Source organism: Crinia signifera, chromosome 5, assembly GCF_055691185.1.
Source record: "Crinia signifera chromosome 5, ASM5569118v1, whole genome shotgun sequence".
NCBI lineage: Eukaryota > Metazoa > Chordata > Amphibia > Anura > Myobatrachidae > Crinia > Crinia signifera.
The window spans coordinates 22,907,489-22,925,123 of record NC_139221.1 but is presented as its reverse complement, the minus strand read 5'-3'; the positions used below and the strand labels follow the sequence as shown (position 1 = coordinate 22,925,123).

At 45.8% G+C, this 17,635-nt stretch overlaps 1 protein-coding gene across 1 annotated transcript in view; it reads right to left on the bottom strand.

The window, feature by feature from the left end:
• Positions 1 to 534: 534 nt before the first annotated feature.
• The window catches only part of FAM91A1 (family with sequence similarity 91 member A1), a 31,834-nt gene continuing 14,733 nt past the window's right edge, over positions 535 to 17,635 (bottom strand). The window contains exons 11-25 of the mRNA XM_083186768.1: positions 17,318 to 17,356; positions 15,557 to 15,669; positions 14,653 to 14,771; positions 14,433 to 14,545; positions 14,184 to 14,270; positions 13,324 to 13,447; positions 12,973 to 13,121; positions 12,684 to 12,818; positions 11,717 to 11,830; positions 10,415 to 10,487; positions 9,205 to 9,357; positions 7,873 to 7,977; positions 4,881 to 5,004; positions 3,018 to 3,087; positions 535 to 1,399 (exon numbers count right to left, since the gene is read on the bottom strand). Coding sequence (XP_083042894.1) covers positions 1,211 to 1,399; positions 3,018 to 3,087; positions 4,881 to 5,004; positions 7,873 to 7,977; positions 9,205 to 9,357; positions 10,415 to 10,487; positions 11,717 to 11,830; positions 12,684 to 12,818; positions 12,973 to 13,121; positions 13,324 to 13,447; positions 14,184 to 14,270; positions 14,433 to 14,545; positions 14,653 to 14,771; positions 15,557 to 15,669; positions 17,318 to 17,356 — 1,707 coding nt within the window. The 3' untranslated portion in view covers positions 535 to 1,210. The remainder of the gene's footprint in view (positions 1,400 to 3,017; positions 3,088 to 4,880; positions 5,005 to 7,872; positions 7,978 to 9,204; positions 9,358 to 10,414; positions 10,488 to 11,716; positions 11,831 to 12,683; positions 12,819 to 12,972; positions 13,122 to 13,323; positions 13,448 to 14,183; positions 14,271 to 14,432; positions 14,546 to 14,652; positions 14,772 to 15,556; positions 15,670 to 17,317; positions 17,357 to 17,635) is intronic.

Sequence of the window (17,635 nt, the reverse complement as noted above, 5' to 3'; positions counted from 1 at the left end):
CTTGCGTCCATCTAGTTCAACCTATGTTTATATTATTATTACTTCTTATTTAGCACCCTCTAGAACAGGCATGTCTAAACTGTGGCCCTCCAGCTGTTGTGAAACTACACATCCCAGCATGCCTTGCCATAGTTTTAGCATTCCCTAATGGCAAAACTGTGGCAAGGCATGATGGGCCTTGTAGTTCACAACAGCTGGAGGACCATAGTTTAGACATGCCTGCTCTAGAAGATAGTAGACAGGATCCGATTGGTTGCTCAAAGCAACATCACATGTGAAGTCTAATTCCCATCTTAGTAAATTCCCCTCATTGTATCTTACTTGGGTAACCATAAGCCACTTCGTATTCAATTATATTTTATTACACCAAACCATGATCCACCAATGCACCTATTCCTGACGTGTGCGCAGTAGACCCAATATTCCTCAGGCTTCAGAAGGCGCTGACACCTACACCTACTATCTTATCGTGATATTTCCCCATGGGCTACTTACATTACATCAAGCGCCATTTCATAAAATACAAGACAGAAATGATTTTTACTTTGTACAGGGTAAATTTAATAACTCAGATTTACAGTGTTATTTCATAAAACAAAAAAAGTGGCTTGTGTGTTTGATCTTACCAAGATACCCTGTCAATGTAACACAATTTAGGAAGTAAATATATATATTTTACATATCATTTTCTTGTTTGTTTTTTTTTGGAGATGGACAAAGATTTGTAATAAAATTACAAAATTTCACATAAACTCAATATTGTACGTTTTGCTTACAAATGGTTAAAAATCTCAATGACGTATTTTTATATTTGTTTGGATGCATTTTGCTGCAATCGGAAGAGTTAATTCTCCGGCTGCAGCGATTTAATAAATAAACAAGAGTCCCGATTCGATCGAAATCTTACTTTGGAATAATTTAAAAAGGGCTACAAAGAAACAAACAAAAAAAAGTTTTGGTCCTCGGAATATTTTTGAAAAGTGCCATTTGCTGAAATAAGTGGTTCTTGGTTAAATCTTTAAGAGGTGCAGTTAATTTCTTGCTATACTTGCCCCTAAAATCTATTAAAGGCATTCTAGGAATGTACAAGAAATGCAGAACACGCGTCACGGGAGACAGGGTGACCGGCCACGGACTCTAGCGCCACGCTGGGGACACATAGCCTATACAGCAGCAGGAACACGAACACCAAGGAGGACGGGAGACGCAGTCAGGCCTGCTCGCTCGGCACGTGGACATGGTGAGCGGAGACACGAGCTCGACCGTTCCACTCTGACAGTATACCGTCTTGAAATATTAAGTTCTTTGAAGGTAGGGGGACGCCGGCATCCGTGGGGCCAGGCTGTGCCAGTGCACTTGAGGTGCCCGTCTCCAACATATCCATTGCAGAGCTGCTTTCCTATGAAGGGTATACAAGAGGAGCAACAGGAAATAAATGCACGGTCATCAGAACCTTCCTAACAAATCTCAACCTTACCTAAAAGATATAAAAAAAAAAGGGCAGACTAGTGTGGTTCCTATTGGCTGTCCTAGTATTGAAATACTGTATATATGTGTTGGGCCATGTAACATGAGATTATATACTGCCCACTCGAAGCACTTCAACAAGGGGTGGCCAACGGCCCTCGAAGATCTACCAACAGTTCAGGTTTTCCAGACCTCTTGAGGATCCGTAGAAGGTGTCTGTTAGGAATGAATGCAGTCAGTTTAAAAATGTGCCAGTTACTGTAGTAATGACTACACCTGTGCACCAGCTAGGGGGTCTGGGAAATGTGACAGCAAGTAATGACTAAAGCTGTGCACCAGCTAGGCGGTCTGGGGAATGTGACCGTTAGTAATGACTACAGCTGTGCACCAGCTAGGTGATCTGGGGAATGTGACCGTTAGTAATGACTAAAGCTGTGCACCAGCTAGGTGGTCTGGGGAATGTGACCGTTAGTAATGACTACAGCTGTGCACCAGCTAGGTGATCTGGGGAATGTAACAGTTACTAATAACTACACCTGAGCACCAGCAAGGTGATCTGGGGAATGTGACCATACAGCTGTGCACCAGCTAGGTGGTCTGGGAAATGTAACAGTTACTAATAACTACACCTGAGCACCAGCAAGGTGATCTGGGGAATGTGACCGTTAGTAATGACTAAAGCTGTGCACCAGCTAGGTGGTCTGGGAAATGTGACAGCTAGTAATGACTAAAGCTGTGCACCAGCAAGGTGATCTGGGGAATGTGACCGTTAGTAATGACTACAGCTGTGCACCAGCTAGGTGGTCTGGGAAATTTGCCAGTTAGTAATGATTACACCTGTGAACAAGCTAGGTGGTCTGGGAAATGTGACAGTTAGTAAGGACCACACCTCTGCACTAGCTACGGCAGGGATGGGCAACCTTTGGCCCTCCAGCTGTTGTTGAACTACACATCCCAGCATGCCTTTCTACGATTTTAGCATGGCCAAACAACAAAAAAACTGTTGCAGGGCATGTTGGGATATGTAGTTCAACAACAGCTGGAGGGCCAAAGGTTCCCCATTCCTGAGCTAGGGGGATCTGGGAAATGTGAGTTAGTAATGACTGCACCAGCTAGGTAGTCTTGGAAATGTGACAATGAGTAATGACTACAACTATGCACCAGCTAGGGGGTCTGGAAAATGGGAATTGTTGGTAGGTTTCGAGAAATACTTTGGCCAGCATTGGCTTAGATGAGGATTAATTGTTTTTACGGTTCATACTGTACATCATGAAATTACAGTTCTAATTAAAACACAATGAGAACAATCTGTTCATAGGGCTGTGAATGGTCCAATCTTTTCAGATGAATCCTCGCATCTTATTAGACCACCAACATCACATTATAACGTTAAGGTCGCTCCTGCCATAAGTAAATGTTCTGCCCATTATCCTTCCTTTCCAAGGCCAATGTCACCAGACATGCTACCAAGATCGTCATCACCATCAATAGCTAGGAAAGAAGAAAATTGGCCAATTCAATAGAATTATAAAAAGATCCACAAATATTACCTGGAATGACTGAACGAAGCTGAGGACCTGCAGGGACAGCTTTCGGCTGGAGTGGAGGAGATCCTTAAGGCTGTAAGGACAGATAGTTAGTGGCAGGGTGACCAGATATACACTGCTCAATAAAATAAAGGGAACACTTTCACAACACAATGTAACTCCAAGTCAATCACACTTCTGTTAAATCAAACGGTCCACTTAGGAAGCAACACTGATTGACAATCAATTTCACATGCTGTTGTGCAATGGAATAGACAACAGGTGGAAATTATAGGCAATTAGCAAGACCCCCCCCCCCCCCCAATAAAGGAGTTGTTCTGCAGGCGGTGACCACAGACCACTTCTCAGCTCCTATGCTTTCTGGCTGATGTTTTGGTCACTTGTGAAAGCTGGCGGTGCTTTCACTCTAGTGGTAGCATGAGACGGAGTCTACAACCCACACAAGTGGCTCAGGTAGTGCAGCTCATCCAGGATGGCACAGCAATGTGAGCTGTGGCAAGAAGGTTTGCTGTGTGTGTCTGCGTAGTGTCCAGAGCATGGAGGCGCTACCAGGAGACAGGCCAGACCATCCACCACCTCATCAGGAGCATGCCCAGGTGTCGTAGGGAGGTCATACAGGCACGTGGAGGCCACACACACACACACTACTGAGCCTCATTCTGACTTGTTTTAAGGACATTACATCACAGTTGGATCAGCCTATAGTGTGACTCCAAATCCAGACCTCCATAGGTTAATAAATTTGATTTCCATTGATCATTTTTGTGTGATTTTGTGGTCATCACATTCAACTATAAACAAAGTATTTAAAAAGAATATTTAATTCATTCAGATCTAGGATGTGTTACGTTAGTGTTGCCTTTATGTATAATGGGAGAGGAGCCTTTGTAGAGGTCATAGAGATACAGGAGAGATACTGCTGCAATCACTCAGGGGTATATTCAATTAGAGTCGGATCCATTCAGACTGGAATTTGTCGGAATGGATCCGACAATACGTATTCAATGCGGCCAAATCCGACTGTCACATTAGGAGGCAGCTGCTCAATCGGCCCAGTGCCAGCACCGGGTGAGCGTCGGGAGGACGGCCCTGGGTGAGCTGCCGCTACTCACATGGCACTGTCCTCCCTGCCTCATCTCCTCAATCTGACTTTGATTAAGGTTGGATCGAGGTTGTCGGAAGCAGGTGAAACCTGTCAAATTTGGCCCGGTTTCCGACAAAAGCACAGACTGGCGGCTATCCTGCCAATCCACATGGATTCCGACAGGTTGGAGCATTCTGACCTGTCAGAATTTATTTATTTTTTTAATCGGTCGAATCATGGTTTTGACTTTTAAAAAAATAAAAATTTGGAAACTGACATTTTTTCGAGAAACAGCAGTTGCGGACTCTAATTGTATATACCCCTTTGCATCATTTGCGGAATTGCATCTGTGACTTTAAGCTGATGTTAGTAAGATGCCTTAACCTGGTGTAAAGGTGTCTGTATGCAGAAGGATCGGAGGGCCCAAGCTGTGCATCTGCAGCCACTATAAGCACCAGCAGGACTGTCAATGAATTGCTGCACCCAACTTATGGCCAATGAGTGTTTGGGCTCCAATTCCAGTGATTAAGTACAAAGAATGACCAAATACATTCCATCGCAGTTGGGGTGGTGGTGTCCAGTTGGGGTTCAACTGCACAGAGAGGGCGGTGAGGGGGGGGTTTGGGCAAAGCTAAAAATATTTTGCTGCAATTCTTACCATTGGGATCCCACACTCCTGTATTCTGACTATTGGGTTTGAGATCCCAACCCGTACGTATTAGTGGTGGATGATGGGTAATTAGAAGTTATGGAGGACCTCATTCAGCACCGCGGACAGTTACCTCTCCTTCCTGCACAGTCCATGGGCCGCAATCTTCCTGCATACCATCTGGTTGAGTTCGGAGCTGAAAAGCGGGATTCCGTAGCACAGCTCCAGTGGGACCCAGTCGCTCTCTGTAGCCGGTGCTGTAACACACATTGCCTATCATTGTCATATATCCTCCTTCCAACATGCTGCCTTAATCTCCTGGGGGGAGCAGTCACATGTAAAGTCTTAAGGTTCCCTATGCGCTGTAAGATTTTTTTTTTTTTTAAACGTTATGGCCATTTCCTACCAATCAGAACCACCAATCGTTTAAAAACTTTGTGGGGGCTTCACCACCCAATGCGAGTGCCCGTGGGTAGTTCATCAATTCTGCTGATCCCTTCAGCAGGCAGAAAGATAAAAGGCCCATCGTGCAGGATCATGGCCGCATAGTTCCATGTGTAGGCATGATGATTGGAGACTGGCATCTCCCCTGCGCCACACCTCAGCAGTCACCCCCGCCACTGGCAGACACAGAAAGGGGCAGGAAGCAGATTTCAAATAAATGGGCTGCCACAGATTGGCTGAGAGCTCTCAGCCAATCAGTTGCTGCCCTATTCACTTGAAATCCCCTGCCCGCCGCCTGCCTCTCTTCATGTCTGCCAGCGACTAGGGCGACGGCTTTGTAGTGGTGGCGGAGACCATGGTCACACTGACTGACTGAGTAAACACTCTGATCAGTTACTTAATCATTCTGTGTGTGGCCATGATCAGGTGTGTTCTGGATTTTACAGGAAATTGGACAGATATTGGATTGGATCCGTGCGTGGGCCACCTTTAGAATCAATTTAAATGGGAAGTTTAAAGTCCTACTGGAGAGTCTGACGAGTTCAATCCACAATCTCCATATGCAGCAAAAGGGCCCGTGCGAGGGGGGGCTCTGCGCAGAAAGGGCCCGTGCGCGGGGAGGCTCTGCGCAGAAAGGGCCCGTGCGCGGGGAGGCTCTGCGCAGAAAGGGCCCGTGCGCGGGGAGGCTCTGCGCAGAAAGGGCCCGTGCGCGGGGAGGCTCTGCGCAGAAAGGGCCCGTGCGCGGGGAGGCTCTGCGCAGAAAGGGCCCGTGCGCGGGGAGGCTCTGCGCAGAAAGGGCCCGTGCGCGGGGAGGCTCTGCGCAGAAAGGGCCCGTGCGCGGGGAGGCTCTGCGCAGAAAGGGCCCGTGCGCGGGGAGGCTCTGCGCAGAAAGGGCCCGTGCGCGGGGAGGCTCTGCGCAGAAAGGGCCCGTGCGCGGGGAGGCTCTGCGCAGAAAGGGCCCGTGCGCGGGGAGGCTCTGCGCAGAAAGGGCCCGTGCGCGGGGAGGCTCTGCGCAGAAAGGGCCCGTGCGCGGGGAGGCTCTGCGCAGAAAGGGCCCGAGAGGGGAGGCTCTGCGCAGAAACGGCCCGTGAGGGGAGGCTCTGTGCAGAAAGGGCCTCAATGTGTACTTCTACAACTCAATGAGGGGGCACTTCACTGTGCTACTAACATTAAGGGGTATATGTATACGCAACTTGAAATATACACTAAATTATTAGGCGCTTATAAAAACTCACGAAAAAATACAAATAATTCTAATATATATTCAATTATATGAATAAAAAGTGTATAATAAGCTGCAGGCTTCTAGTGTGTTGATGTCAACACACTTGTTAATTTGCCACTGTGAATTTATGTAGTCTCACCACGTATGAATTCACATGACCAATTAATTAATACAATAATTATATGCACTGATTAATTTGCACCTGCAGAAATTTTGTGAGACCCGCATTAGCAGACTACCTGGCAGCCTATTTCAAAATACCCAGCATTGTGTATCATCTGCTCAATTACCTGCCTATATCGACACCTGATACCTGACCTGCTCACGCCCGGCGTTTGGACATTAGTGCCGTCAATAATTTCCATTGTTTGGAAATGAAGTCCCACCTACCATCAGGAGACCGAGCAAGACTGACGAGTGTGGGTGAGAGTCACACTGCAGTTTTTTTGCCCCCATGTACCCCCGGTGTGGTAAGGAAACATCTCCGCCTTGCTGACAGCAACCACACACGCTAGACGGCGGGTGAGAGACACCGTGTCGCGTGTCAGCCAGCCCACCTGACCCCACTTGACAGACTGGGGTCAAAAGGAAGTACCGCTCACCTTCCATCTATTACCATCTGGTACAATCATAGGTACCCCTGCTGTGGGTATCGGGAGCCCGATACCACAGCGGTTGTCTGCGGCAACAAACTTGCATTACATCTGCAGTAAATACTCTATTCCTACATAGTGACTTTTTCACCAGGCGTGATCAAAGAATTTTTTTTTTTTTTAAAGTTAATTTTGTTATTTTAGGTTTATAATGCGCATATTTTTAACCTGTGGTGGCCACCATAACAAACTATTATTACAAATTCTAAATAAATATAGATATTGTATTAATTAATTGGTCATGTGAATTCATACGTGGCGAGACTATATAAATTCAGCGCAGTGCTTCCATTTCCTTTTTCTAAATGTATACGCAGCACGACGGTCATACAGTATGTAACAGGATAGAACAATTATGGTGTACGTGTAATCTAGACACAGGAATGCAGTTAGGAATAGGAGGCATAAGTAAGGAATTAGGGGGCTTGTTTATCAACGGGTGATATTCTTGTTACACATGTTAAATGGTGCTACAGCTCCTTTCACGGATTTGAAAAATGGCAGTTAGGATCACAATTTAACATTCATATTTAGGGAGAACAAGAATATCACAAGTTAAATCTGCACCCAAATGTGTCTCCTATGGGGCAACTTTAATAACGCTTCTGCTGCCTTACTCCTGACTGGAAATAACAGAGAATCATTGTAAATCGCTTTTTCCCCCCCTTTAAAAACCAGGCATCTGAACTAAGAAAAGACATATGTAATTGCAAAACAAAACTGGGCACCTGTTGCAAAACAGGTCTCAAAGTCTATCCAAGTCAGCAGCTACAGGCGGGCTATGGCCCTGTTCTGATACTTACCGTCACTGGACTTCTGTACCGATTCTACGGCGGGTTCATCCACAACAAGCTCAAAGGACTCTGTGCTGCCATTGACATCAGAGTCGAACGCTAGACAAGACTCATCTACAGGGAGAAACAATGAGGATTCATAAAAAAAAAAAAAAAAAAAAAAAAAAGGAGGAGGAGGGAACTGTTTTGTGCACCCTGCCATATTCCTACCAAAGTCCACCACACGCTCCAATTCAGTGAACTGTCCGGTTACTACAGCGGATCATCCAAAATGTGTTAAGGCCTTTGCTTTATAGATTTGGCCTAAATAAATGATAATACTATGCTAACATAAACCAACAGTATATACATTTCTGATGACATTTGGGGGCTTTTAAAACATAGATTTTAATCTACTGGCTTTGATTCTGGAGCGGGGTCGGAGTTACACCCCATTGCCTGCTTACAGCACTTACTATATTATATAAAAGGAATATTATTAACTATAGTAGGAATTCTAGCAGTATTTTATCGCTATCCTCCGGATATAAAAGGCTGCTGATGGTAGCGATATTCTCACTGCACTACGGAATGAACCTGGCATAAGCCATCACCGCTATACATATACTGCTACCGTATACGGGCCTTGCTGCTAGCCTATGACATGACAGATGCCTGTAGCTTTGTAAGATGCGCTATCAGTAGTGGGACGTGTAAAATAAGGAAGGTTCTGTAATACATATAACATAACAGAAGCAAAGGACGCAACATGTACATGGACCAGGTTCCGGTACGCAAATGCACCGCAGGCTTGTACGCAGTGGCTGGGTGAAAATATGCAAATGTCACAGTCCCTGGGAGTTGCCTTGAGCGGACCACAATCGCCTATCGCCCAAGTACAGAGATGCAACCATAGGACGAGCATCGGACCTTCTGAGTAACCCTATAATCTGGCAGCACAGTCGCTGGAAGCAAAACGGTGGAGCTAGTTTTACTGTGTACGGTATCGCCATCGCAAACCGTAACGCAACACCCCCCCCCAAAACGGTGGCCAGACGCCTGTGTTTGTGCCGCCACTCCTGTAACCTCCCCAAATGCAGACTGTCAGAGAGAATAAATCAGCTCTGCGCCGCAGTCACATGACCATTGTGACTTAGATGCGCACACAGTAAAAAAGAATGAAAACTATTTCAATGCATAAATCATCGGCACAGCGCCCATCTCCGAATCAGACCCAAGGTTCCTTATAGCTCCAATAATAATATACATTAACAAAGGACAAGATTTGTTCATACTCGTTACGTTTATGGTCACAAATTATGGCGGCACAGGCGGCTGCTACTGCTAGCTAAGGGACTATACCTTTCACATCGGAGGCGTCGCTCAGCCTTCTGTAGATCACATGCTGGCTGCTGGGGTTCAGCATGGTGACGTACCCACAGAAGTGATCCAAATCCGTCCTCTCTCTCAGCACTCCTAAGGCTTTGTGGACTCCCATATTCATGGCGGAGAACTCTGAAATGAACAACAAGCCGTAACCAACTTGAACCTAACCGCCAAACCCACTCTCAGGGGCAAATTTACTAACGCATTAGTAGATTTATGACATATGGAATTCCTATACTCGTAATCCCCTGTTATGGGAGAAGAATTCCCTATCCAATCTGTATAGTCCATTTTCTGTACATATGTTCTAGAAGCTGGTAGTTCGAGTCTTCCAACTACAACTGGACGCTTCCACCAAGACACAACGTTACCGGCTTTGAGTAGTACAATCTCGCTTTTCCAATTGCTCAGAGCAAAGCTGATGAGGTGAATAGGCTGATGGGGCAGTGGGGGCAAGATGTAGCGGGCACCTATGGTGAGACAGGTGTCACATGTATTCTGCTAGACAGCAAACAGTTACAGAGATACTCAATGTAAAAGCTAGCTTGTAGGGACAACACGGGGCTGCGGAGAGACAGCCAGGGTCACCCTGTGCAATAGGGAGGGCCTCTGGTGTGATCAGGCTGCCAGAGAATTTATAGTTCATGTGATTGGTGTGGTTGCCGGGAGGTCACTGCTGAGGACTGCTGGGGGCGCTGGGCGGTCACTGCTGAGGACTGCTAGGGGCGCCGGGCGGTCACTGCTGAGGACTGCTGGGGGCGCCGGGAGGTCACTGCTGAGGGCCAATGTGATAAATCTTCAGAGGCACTAAGGGAGCCATGAACCAACAAAGTTTGATAGAAGTGGTTTTGAAAACAGTGAAAGTGGAGCTGTGTACAAGGTATTTTCTAGAACTTAAATGCATTATACAAAAGGTGATTCAATAAATAAGGTAACAAGACCACTCATACATTTGTAAAGATCTCTATCCCAGTCTAATTCCACACCAGGCCGAAGGAGGTAACCCACTGTCCTCATGGCCATTACACTGGGGCCTGGTTACCTTACTGCACTAGTATCTGTGCAGAATTTACTTGTCCTTTCTTATAGATCAATATAGAACAGAGAATTAACATAAAGAGCAAGGAGAACGCATAGAAATCCCAGCCTTGGGTATATCCGTAACTGGAGCGCCTCACTAAGTTACCTCCTTGCAGTTCTGCTTCATCAAACGGGAAGGGGACGTGTGCGGTCTCTCCCATGCCGTGCTTGCCGTGACCCTGTCCAGAAAGAATGGGGAGAAATTAGCTCCCCCTTGTGGCTGCGAAGTGTAAGACCGTCACTAATTAAAGTCAAAGTCTATCAACAACTAACCAATGGAGGGGCTTTCATACAAAGTTACAGAACATTTATAACTCAATTTACAGAATGGACAGAACTCTAGTGTTCGCTCTAGCACCCCACACCTAATCAGTGTGGGGAGAGATGTTCACTTTGAAGGGCAAAATACTTCATTTACATAACACGAATTTAAGATAAGGCCTAGGTACACACATATACTTTATCCATCATGTCAGCATTATAATACAATCCATTAAGACATTTATTTGACCAGAACCACTATAGTCGGATTAAGGAAAACTGATAACTGTCAGCAGAAGCCACCAGCACTGTCACAGTTATACGAAGACAAGGCTATGCCCCCCCACCCCACCCCACCCCCATCTGCAGAAATCTCCTTCCCAACTGCAGACAGGGGCACTTTTATTGTCTACTTAGTCATCGAGTGTTCAAGGGGAAGACTGTCAGAAGTAGACATATGTAGCCAACAAGGGCCTCTACGACCCATCCAAGGCTGCCTGATGTCTACCAAGCTGGTACATTAATCACCGGACTCTCACATTGTCCTTACTGAGCACAGTACAATGAAATGAGAATTCGGAGGTCAGTATTCCTATAAAAAAAACTCAATAACGCTTAAGAGTCAAAACATAACCTGTAAATCCCAATGGATTCCAGGCCATGTATGCCGATGCGAGTGCTGTATGCAGTTTGCATCTAATTCGGGTTGGCTCGCTAAGCAGCAGCCGTTTGCTGGCTAGCAAGCACCTTAACTCCGCTCTTTGCAATCAACATTGAATTAAGCCCTTTACTGGGCTGCTGCAGATGTAGGCTTGGTTTTTATTAATGAACATAGCATTGCCAAAATCCACAAGCTGTTCCGGTGATTAATGGAACGATGGCCACAAAAGGAAAATGCCGAAGAAGTGATTCAAAAAAGTGACCGGCATCAACAATATAAGGAAATCTACTTGACTGAAGTATAATGTACAATAGCCGGCTCCTGTACTGTTCTCCAATGTGCTGATGCCAAGACTACAGGGTGGAGCCAAGAAAAGTCTCCATGTCCCGGGCATCAGGAGTAATATTACCGTATGCCCTGTATCTTTCCAGTATTTGTACAGTACATACCTGGTAAGTATAGAAGTAGCGCTGATATCTGACATACCTGAATGAGAACTGCGGAGTGCGTCAACGCATCATTCAGCATCACCAGAACGTTGGACGTAGGAACCACGCCTGGATCGTGTCCCCAAGACGTAATCAGCAACCGGTCGTAGGCCTAGAAGACACAGCTGTTCAGTTGGATCATTGAATAAATAAAAGGGAACCAAATCGCTTTTATAGCTTAGGGGTATTGTTCAAAAGGTGGACAGACGTCTAGGTGGGAAAAAAAAAAAAGTCAACAGAATGACAAAATAGACACCAAAATGGCCGGCAGTTATGTTTTTTGGGTGTCACGTTGCAATGCGCTACCCCAATGTACCACTACGCTCGCCATGCTTTGGGCAAGGTGCCTCACTCACCGTTCCCAATCATATTCCATGTATGAAAAAAAAAAAAACTTGTTTTGACCTTTTGAGCATGTTGTCCATGAGTGCCGGATGAGTGCCGGATGAGTGACCGACAGTCGGGATTCAGACTGTTTCTCCAACATCGGAATCCCAACTTACACAGGCCATTTTCCCTCTTGGGGGTCCAGGACCCCATAGAGGGAGAATAGAATAGGTGGTGAGCGCAGCGAGCCCATTGGGGCTTTAATGTGTTTGCCCCATTGGCTTCCTGACGGAGAAACGACTATCGGAATACCGACTTCGGTAAGTTATACCCGATCATCCAGATATCCCAGCATAGTGTAATAGGTGGCATGTATGAGTGAGAAGACCTATGGGCCAGGGTGGATATGTACAGTGGCGGCTCCAGGGCTGGGACTGCAGCACAACAACTGCCAGGGAGTCAGGTTGGAATGGCAGTTGGTGGCAGTGAGTGTGGCTCCCCTATTTGAACTGTGCTGAAGCGACCTTCTTCCTACAAGGCCCTATGAATGTCCCAGTACAGCACACAGCCAGGACTATGAGAATAGATGGTAGGCACACAGGAGTAAGGAACCCGACTTCACATCATGGTTGTCTCACCAGGAAGATATCTGGTAACTTCCGGAGCCTGGTTCCTTTTGATAGTAAGAGGGATGGTGGCCCGTGTCCGGAAATATGGTAGATGTAAAGTTTAAACCATATGGAGCTCACTTCTGGGATGGCCGGACCAATATGCTGCAAAGAAAATAAAGAACTAATAATTTATCTTAAACATAGAAAAGGTTTTATTAAGCAAAAAGCAACAATTGATTTTTAGCAGAAGCCGATTTGTGGTTCCAGCAGAGAGAAGACAGGAGGCGGGCATTCCAGCAGTGTGACAGGAAATTACCTGCGGCGTGCAGCTGCTGATTGGCCGGATCTCATTGGTGAGCGGTGCCATGGAGACCAGGAGCGAGTAGTTCTTGTTCAATACGCGGCTGCAAGTGGCTGGGTCCAAGCCTAGGAGGCTCTCGCACCGCAGCAGATCCAGCGGCAAACCTGCGCACACAACACAGTCTCTTCTCACTGGTAGGTAATGGCAGCAATGGCCACACACCAGGGTTCAGGTCACATGGCCCATACACTAATCTACGAAGTGACCATGGAGATAGGTAATCCTACCCATCAGGTCAGCTGCCATGCTTTTATCCCCTCCCCCCACACACACTGCTACAGAAGAACCCTGGAGATCGCCCGGTACCTGCATTCACTTGCTCGGGTAGTGTGATGAGATCCTTGTTGTAACGCAGGAAGAGGATTGTGTTCCGTAAGGTGAGCGCATGATCAAAGTACCTCTGTGCTTCTCCCTCGCCTGTGCTTTGTACCTAGGGCAGAGATAATCATGGTCACAGGATGCCCCCACAGAGATTACTGGCCCCCTGTAAGACCAGTCATAGTGATGCGGAATAGCCTGGTCCACAGGTTCTCAAACTCTCCACGCAGTTCATGTTTTCCAGGTCACCGGTAGATTTTTTTTTTTTAAAGTGACAGTTATGGATACACCGTGCAGTTGCCGGGTGACCTGGAAATCATGGCCTGTGTGGGGCCCTGAAGAATGGATTTGAGTATCACTGGTTTAGGAGTGAAGGTAGGCCACATCAGCACACAGGACGGAACCAAAGTGCTGGCTTGAGTTAAGTTCCCAAATTCAGTGACAAACGGCCTCGGTACGCATCAGCAACAGAACACATCCGAATCTGTAAATAATGGGTTAATAGCCGTGAGCACAGGATATGTGCCCACATACCCTCGCTCCTACTTACAGCCTCTCCTTCCCACATCTCAGGGGGATTGCAAGGAATAGGCAGCCTCTTTTTGAATTCAAGATGTCGATGTGAATGTGCTGTATCTGAATATAGCACATTTATGTCGGCCATCTTGGACTCAAATAGATTGCCTTTTTTCTAGGAACTGGATGACGTTAAAGCCCTACATGTGAGGGTCAGGTGTCCACATCATTTCTGCCCATTTAGTGTATTATGTAGCTATAAAATGCCCTTTAGTTGATCCCTAAATCAGAAACTGACGTTTCAGTGAGTAAAAAAAAAAAAAAAAGTGTACCTTCTCTAGCTCCACAAGGAAACTATCCAGGGTCTCGTCAGACAATTTGCCCACTTCAAACATGGTCACGGCATGGCTCTTCAGGTTCTGTGACACACAAAAGGAAAGTCAGCACACCCGTAAAAGGTGACACCATTGATGCAAACAGGTATGTTGTGCCCACGAGCTGTAAGAGAATTGTTATAGTGGCAGTGGCTAATATGATTTCCTCTCTATAACATCCCTATACGCCTATAATGGTATACTTACAGGTGACAGGTTCCCCATCATCAGGAAGGCGGTGAGCGTGGAATCGAACAGGAAAGCGATGCGTTTCGTGTGACCACTAGATAGGTTCAGGCTGCTCACACTACAGGAGTCCGCTATAATCGGAAAATGTGTGAGCTTTGCAGTGGGAGGATGCAACAGGCAGCAGAGGTACAAAAGCCAAATCTCTTATGACAAAGGATGACATCACAGTACACGTTACCTTGGTCCTCCTGACTGTTGGTGTCAGTGTCTGTGGCTGAAGAGGCCAAGTCCTGTACCGGGCTCTTGCTTTCTGTACTCTCCCAGGAAAGCAGCATCTTCTGCGGATCCAATGTGTTTCTGTGTATTGAAGACCACAGTTTTGTACGGCCAAGTTACTTAATGTATGTGATAGCGGGTGAGTATGGTAAGGAGATAGCAGGCGAGTATGGTAAGGAGGTTCTGTGCTACTCTGCTGAACATTTACAGTGGGCCTACAGGGCTACTCAGACTCCCAAGCGGTTTGTGGGTCTAATTCTGACTTGAGCGCTAATTTGAGAATTCCCAGTGGACTGAGAGATAGCTTAGATGGCAAGAGAAAAAGGATCCACCCGCAAATCCATATGCAATAACCAGACCATCAAAATGTAACTAATGCTCCATTAATCTGCGACTGAGACAGGTAGAAGTGGTAATCACTGACGTCGCCGCCAAAACCACATGGGCACACCTTCTCTAATTAGCCATAAAGTCTGAGTTAGACTCACATGCGGCTCTGTACTAGTTGTTTCACACTGTGCAACTTGGAAGGTCAGACTGCACTTGACTAAATTTTGGCTCAAAATTGACCACCAACAAGTGTCCTCCACCAATGTAACCCGCTTCTGATCATGCTGAAAAATGTGGGCGGCATCCAACATTTGAACTTTGTCTGGAGGCAAAGCAGTTACTTTCCTGTACTCCAGTAACACCCTGATTGAGCACAATAATGCTTTGAAATGGATTAGTACAGGATAGTACAAATATTGTTATCTTACTTAATTACCATGAAGACAACTTATATTTTACAATAGTAGTCGTAATTAAAGCACAAACAATATAAGACACCAAAATGAGCATGAAAATAAAAACAGGACAGTAATTACTTCAGTCTATTTACAGATGGGACGTTCCTCCACGACGGGTGCAGCTGGTCAGGATTGATCACTTGTCCCTTTTTGTGGGCAAACCCCAAGCGGCAGTACATGGAGACGGCGTTCTGGAGACAGAAGACCAACATTACACCTATACGCTCTGCCAGGTCACCCGCCTAAGAAACTACACTTGGTGCATTGAATCCGTTTCAATATTAGTCATGGCCATCGTGATATAGGTAACAAAGGGGCAGATGTATTAAGCCTTAACAAGAGAAAATGCAAGGGTGATAAGGAGATAAACGTCCAGCCAATCAGCTCCTTACTGACTTTTTTCAAACACAGCCTGTAACATGGCAGTTAGGATCTGATTGGCTGGACATTTATCTCTCCTTATCACTCTTGCATTTATCTCTTGTTAAGGCTTAATACATCTGCCCCAAAGTACCCTGATCACGTTCCCCTGGAATATCATCTTCTAGCTCATATATATGTTGATGGCAGTTTGAGGACGGACGACGACGACAACAGCCCAAATGACCATTAACCCCTTCCCGCCATTTGACGTACATTTACGTCATGGTCGGGATGTACTTCCCGACACATGGCATAAATGTACGTCATGACTTCTAGAGACGCGGTGACAGAGGGACGATGTCTGCTGTCCCTGACAGCAGACATCTTCCCTCATTGCCCAGGGGGGGCAGCGATGCCCCCCGCCATGGGCGATCGCTGCGATTGGCTGTTCAAACGTGAACAGCCAAAAGCAGCGTTTACTGTGTGATGTGTAAAATTTAGACTCTGCTGCCCCCTAGCGTCCAAAAAAAATAAAAGTTGAAATAATGATGTAATAATAAAGTTTAGATATGGTCTATATTAGTTATTAACTATTTTGAGTGGTATGATTATTTGTCTCACAAGCAGAAAATTTTACATTTTGCAAATAGCAAAATGTTCAATTTTTTTTACGACATTTTGGTATTTTTCACAAAAAAAAAAAAACTGTATCGACCAAAATTTACCACTAATTTAAAGTACAATGTGTCACGAGAAAACAATCTCAAAATCACTGGGATAAGTAAAAGCAAAAAAAAGTTATCCCCACTTAAGTGATACCTGTCAGATTTGAAAAAAAGGGCTCTGTCAGGAAGGCAAAAACATGCTGCGTCGGTAAGGGGTTAAAAAGCTTATATTAAGGTTTCTACACTGAATCTGCATGTATGGATGGGAGGTGCATCAACTGACCAGTTATACTGGCCACAGGAACTGCCCAGTTGTTATGTCATTGTCACCGGTTCCACTAGAACGTGCCAGTGGGCTGGTCACTCGTCCATACATGGAGATGCATCTGATACAATATTGTATCTGCTGAACAGAGCAGGGTCATAGGATCGACCACAGGAAGGTGTCGACCAATGATGGTCAACATGGCCTTAGGTCCACACCTGAAAAGGTTGACATGGGAAGGTGAACATGTTTTTTTTTTTCAAGTTCTCCCTGTTTGTTGTCCCTTATGTCAACACAGTCGACATGGACACTGTATCGGTGCACCACTGTACTCGCCATGCTTCGGGCATGGTGCCTCGCTACGCTGGGGACGACATATCACATAGTGCGTACCCAGCCTTACATCAACATTCCAAAACAGAAGGGTAAGAAAATGTCACACAGTGACCCGAGTAATAAATTCGAACTAGTATCTCGCCTTGCGCCATCTTGTGGCCTGACAGAGTTATTACAATAGGACTAATTTCATTTAACAATAGACTTTACCTTCACTAAAGACAAATCGATCTCCAGAACATTTGCAAGCTGGAAAATAAAACAGAGAAGTTATGCAGCGGACCAATGACAGGACGGGGTATTGTTAGTGTCCCACGTACTATTTTACATTAACGAAAGCGTATCTAAAACCAACCGGAATGCTAGGATACCCGGACAGCAGACAGGAAAGGACACTACGCAGATCTAATACACGTAGTGGTCTCATCTCATATTACAACAACATTTATTCAATCCATCTCCTCACTGAAACCACAAGAGCACAAAGAGAATCAAATAATCTATTCTAAACTGATCTGCACAATATGG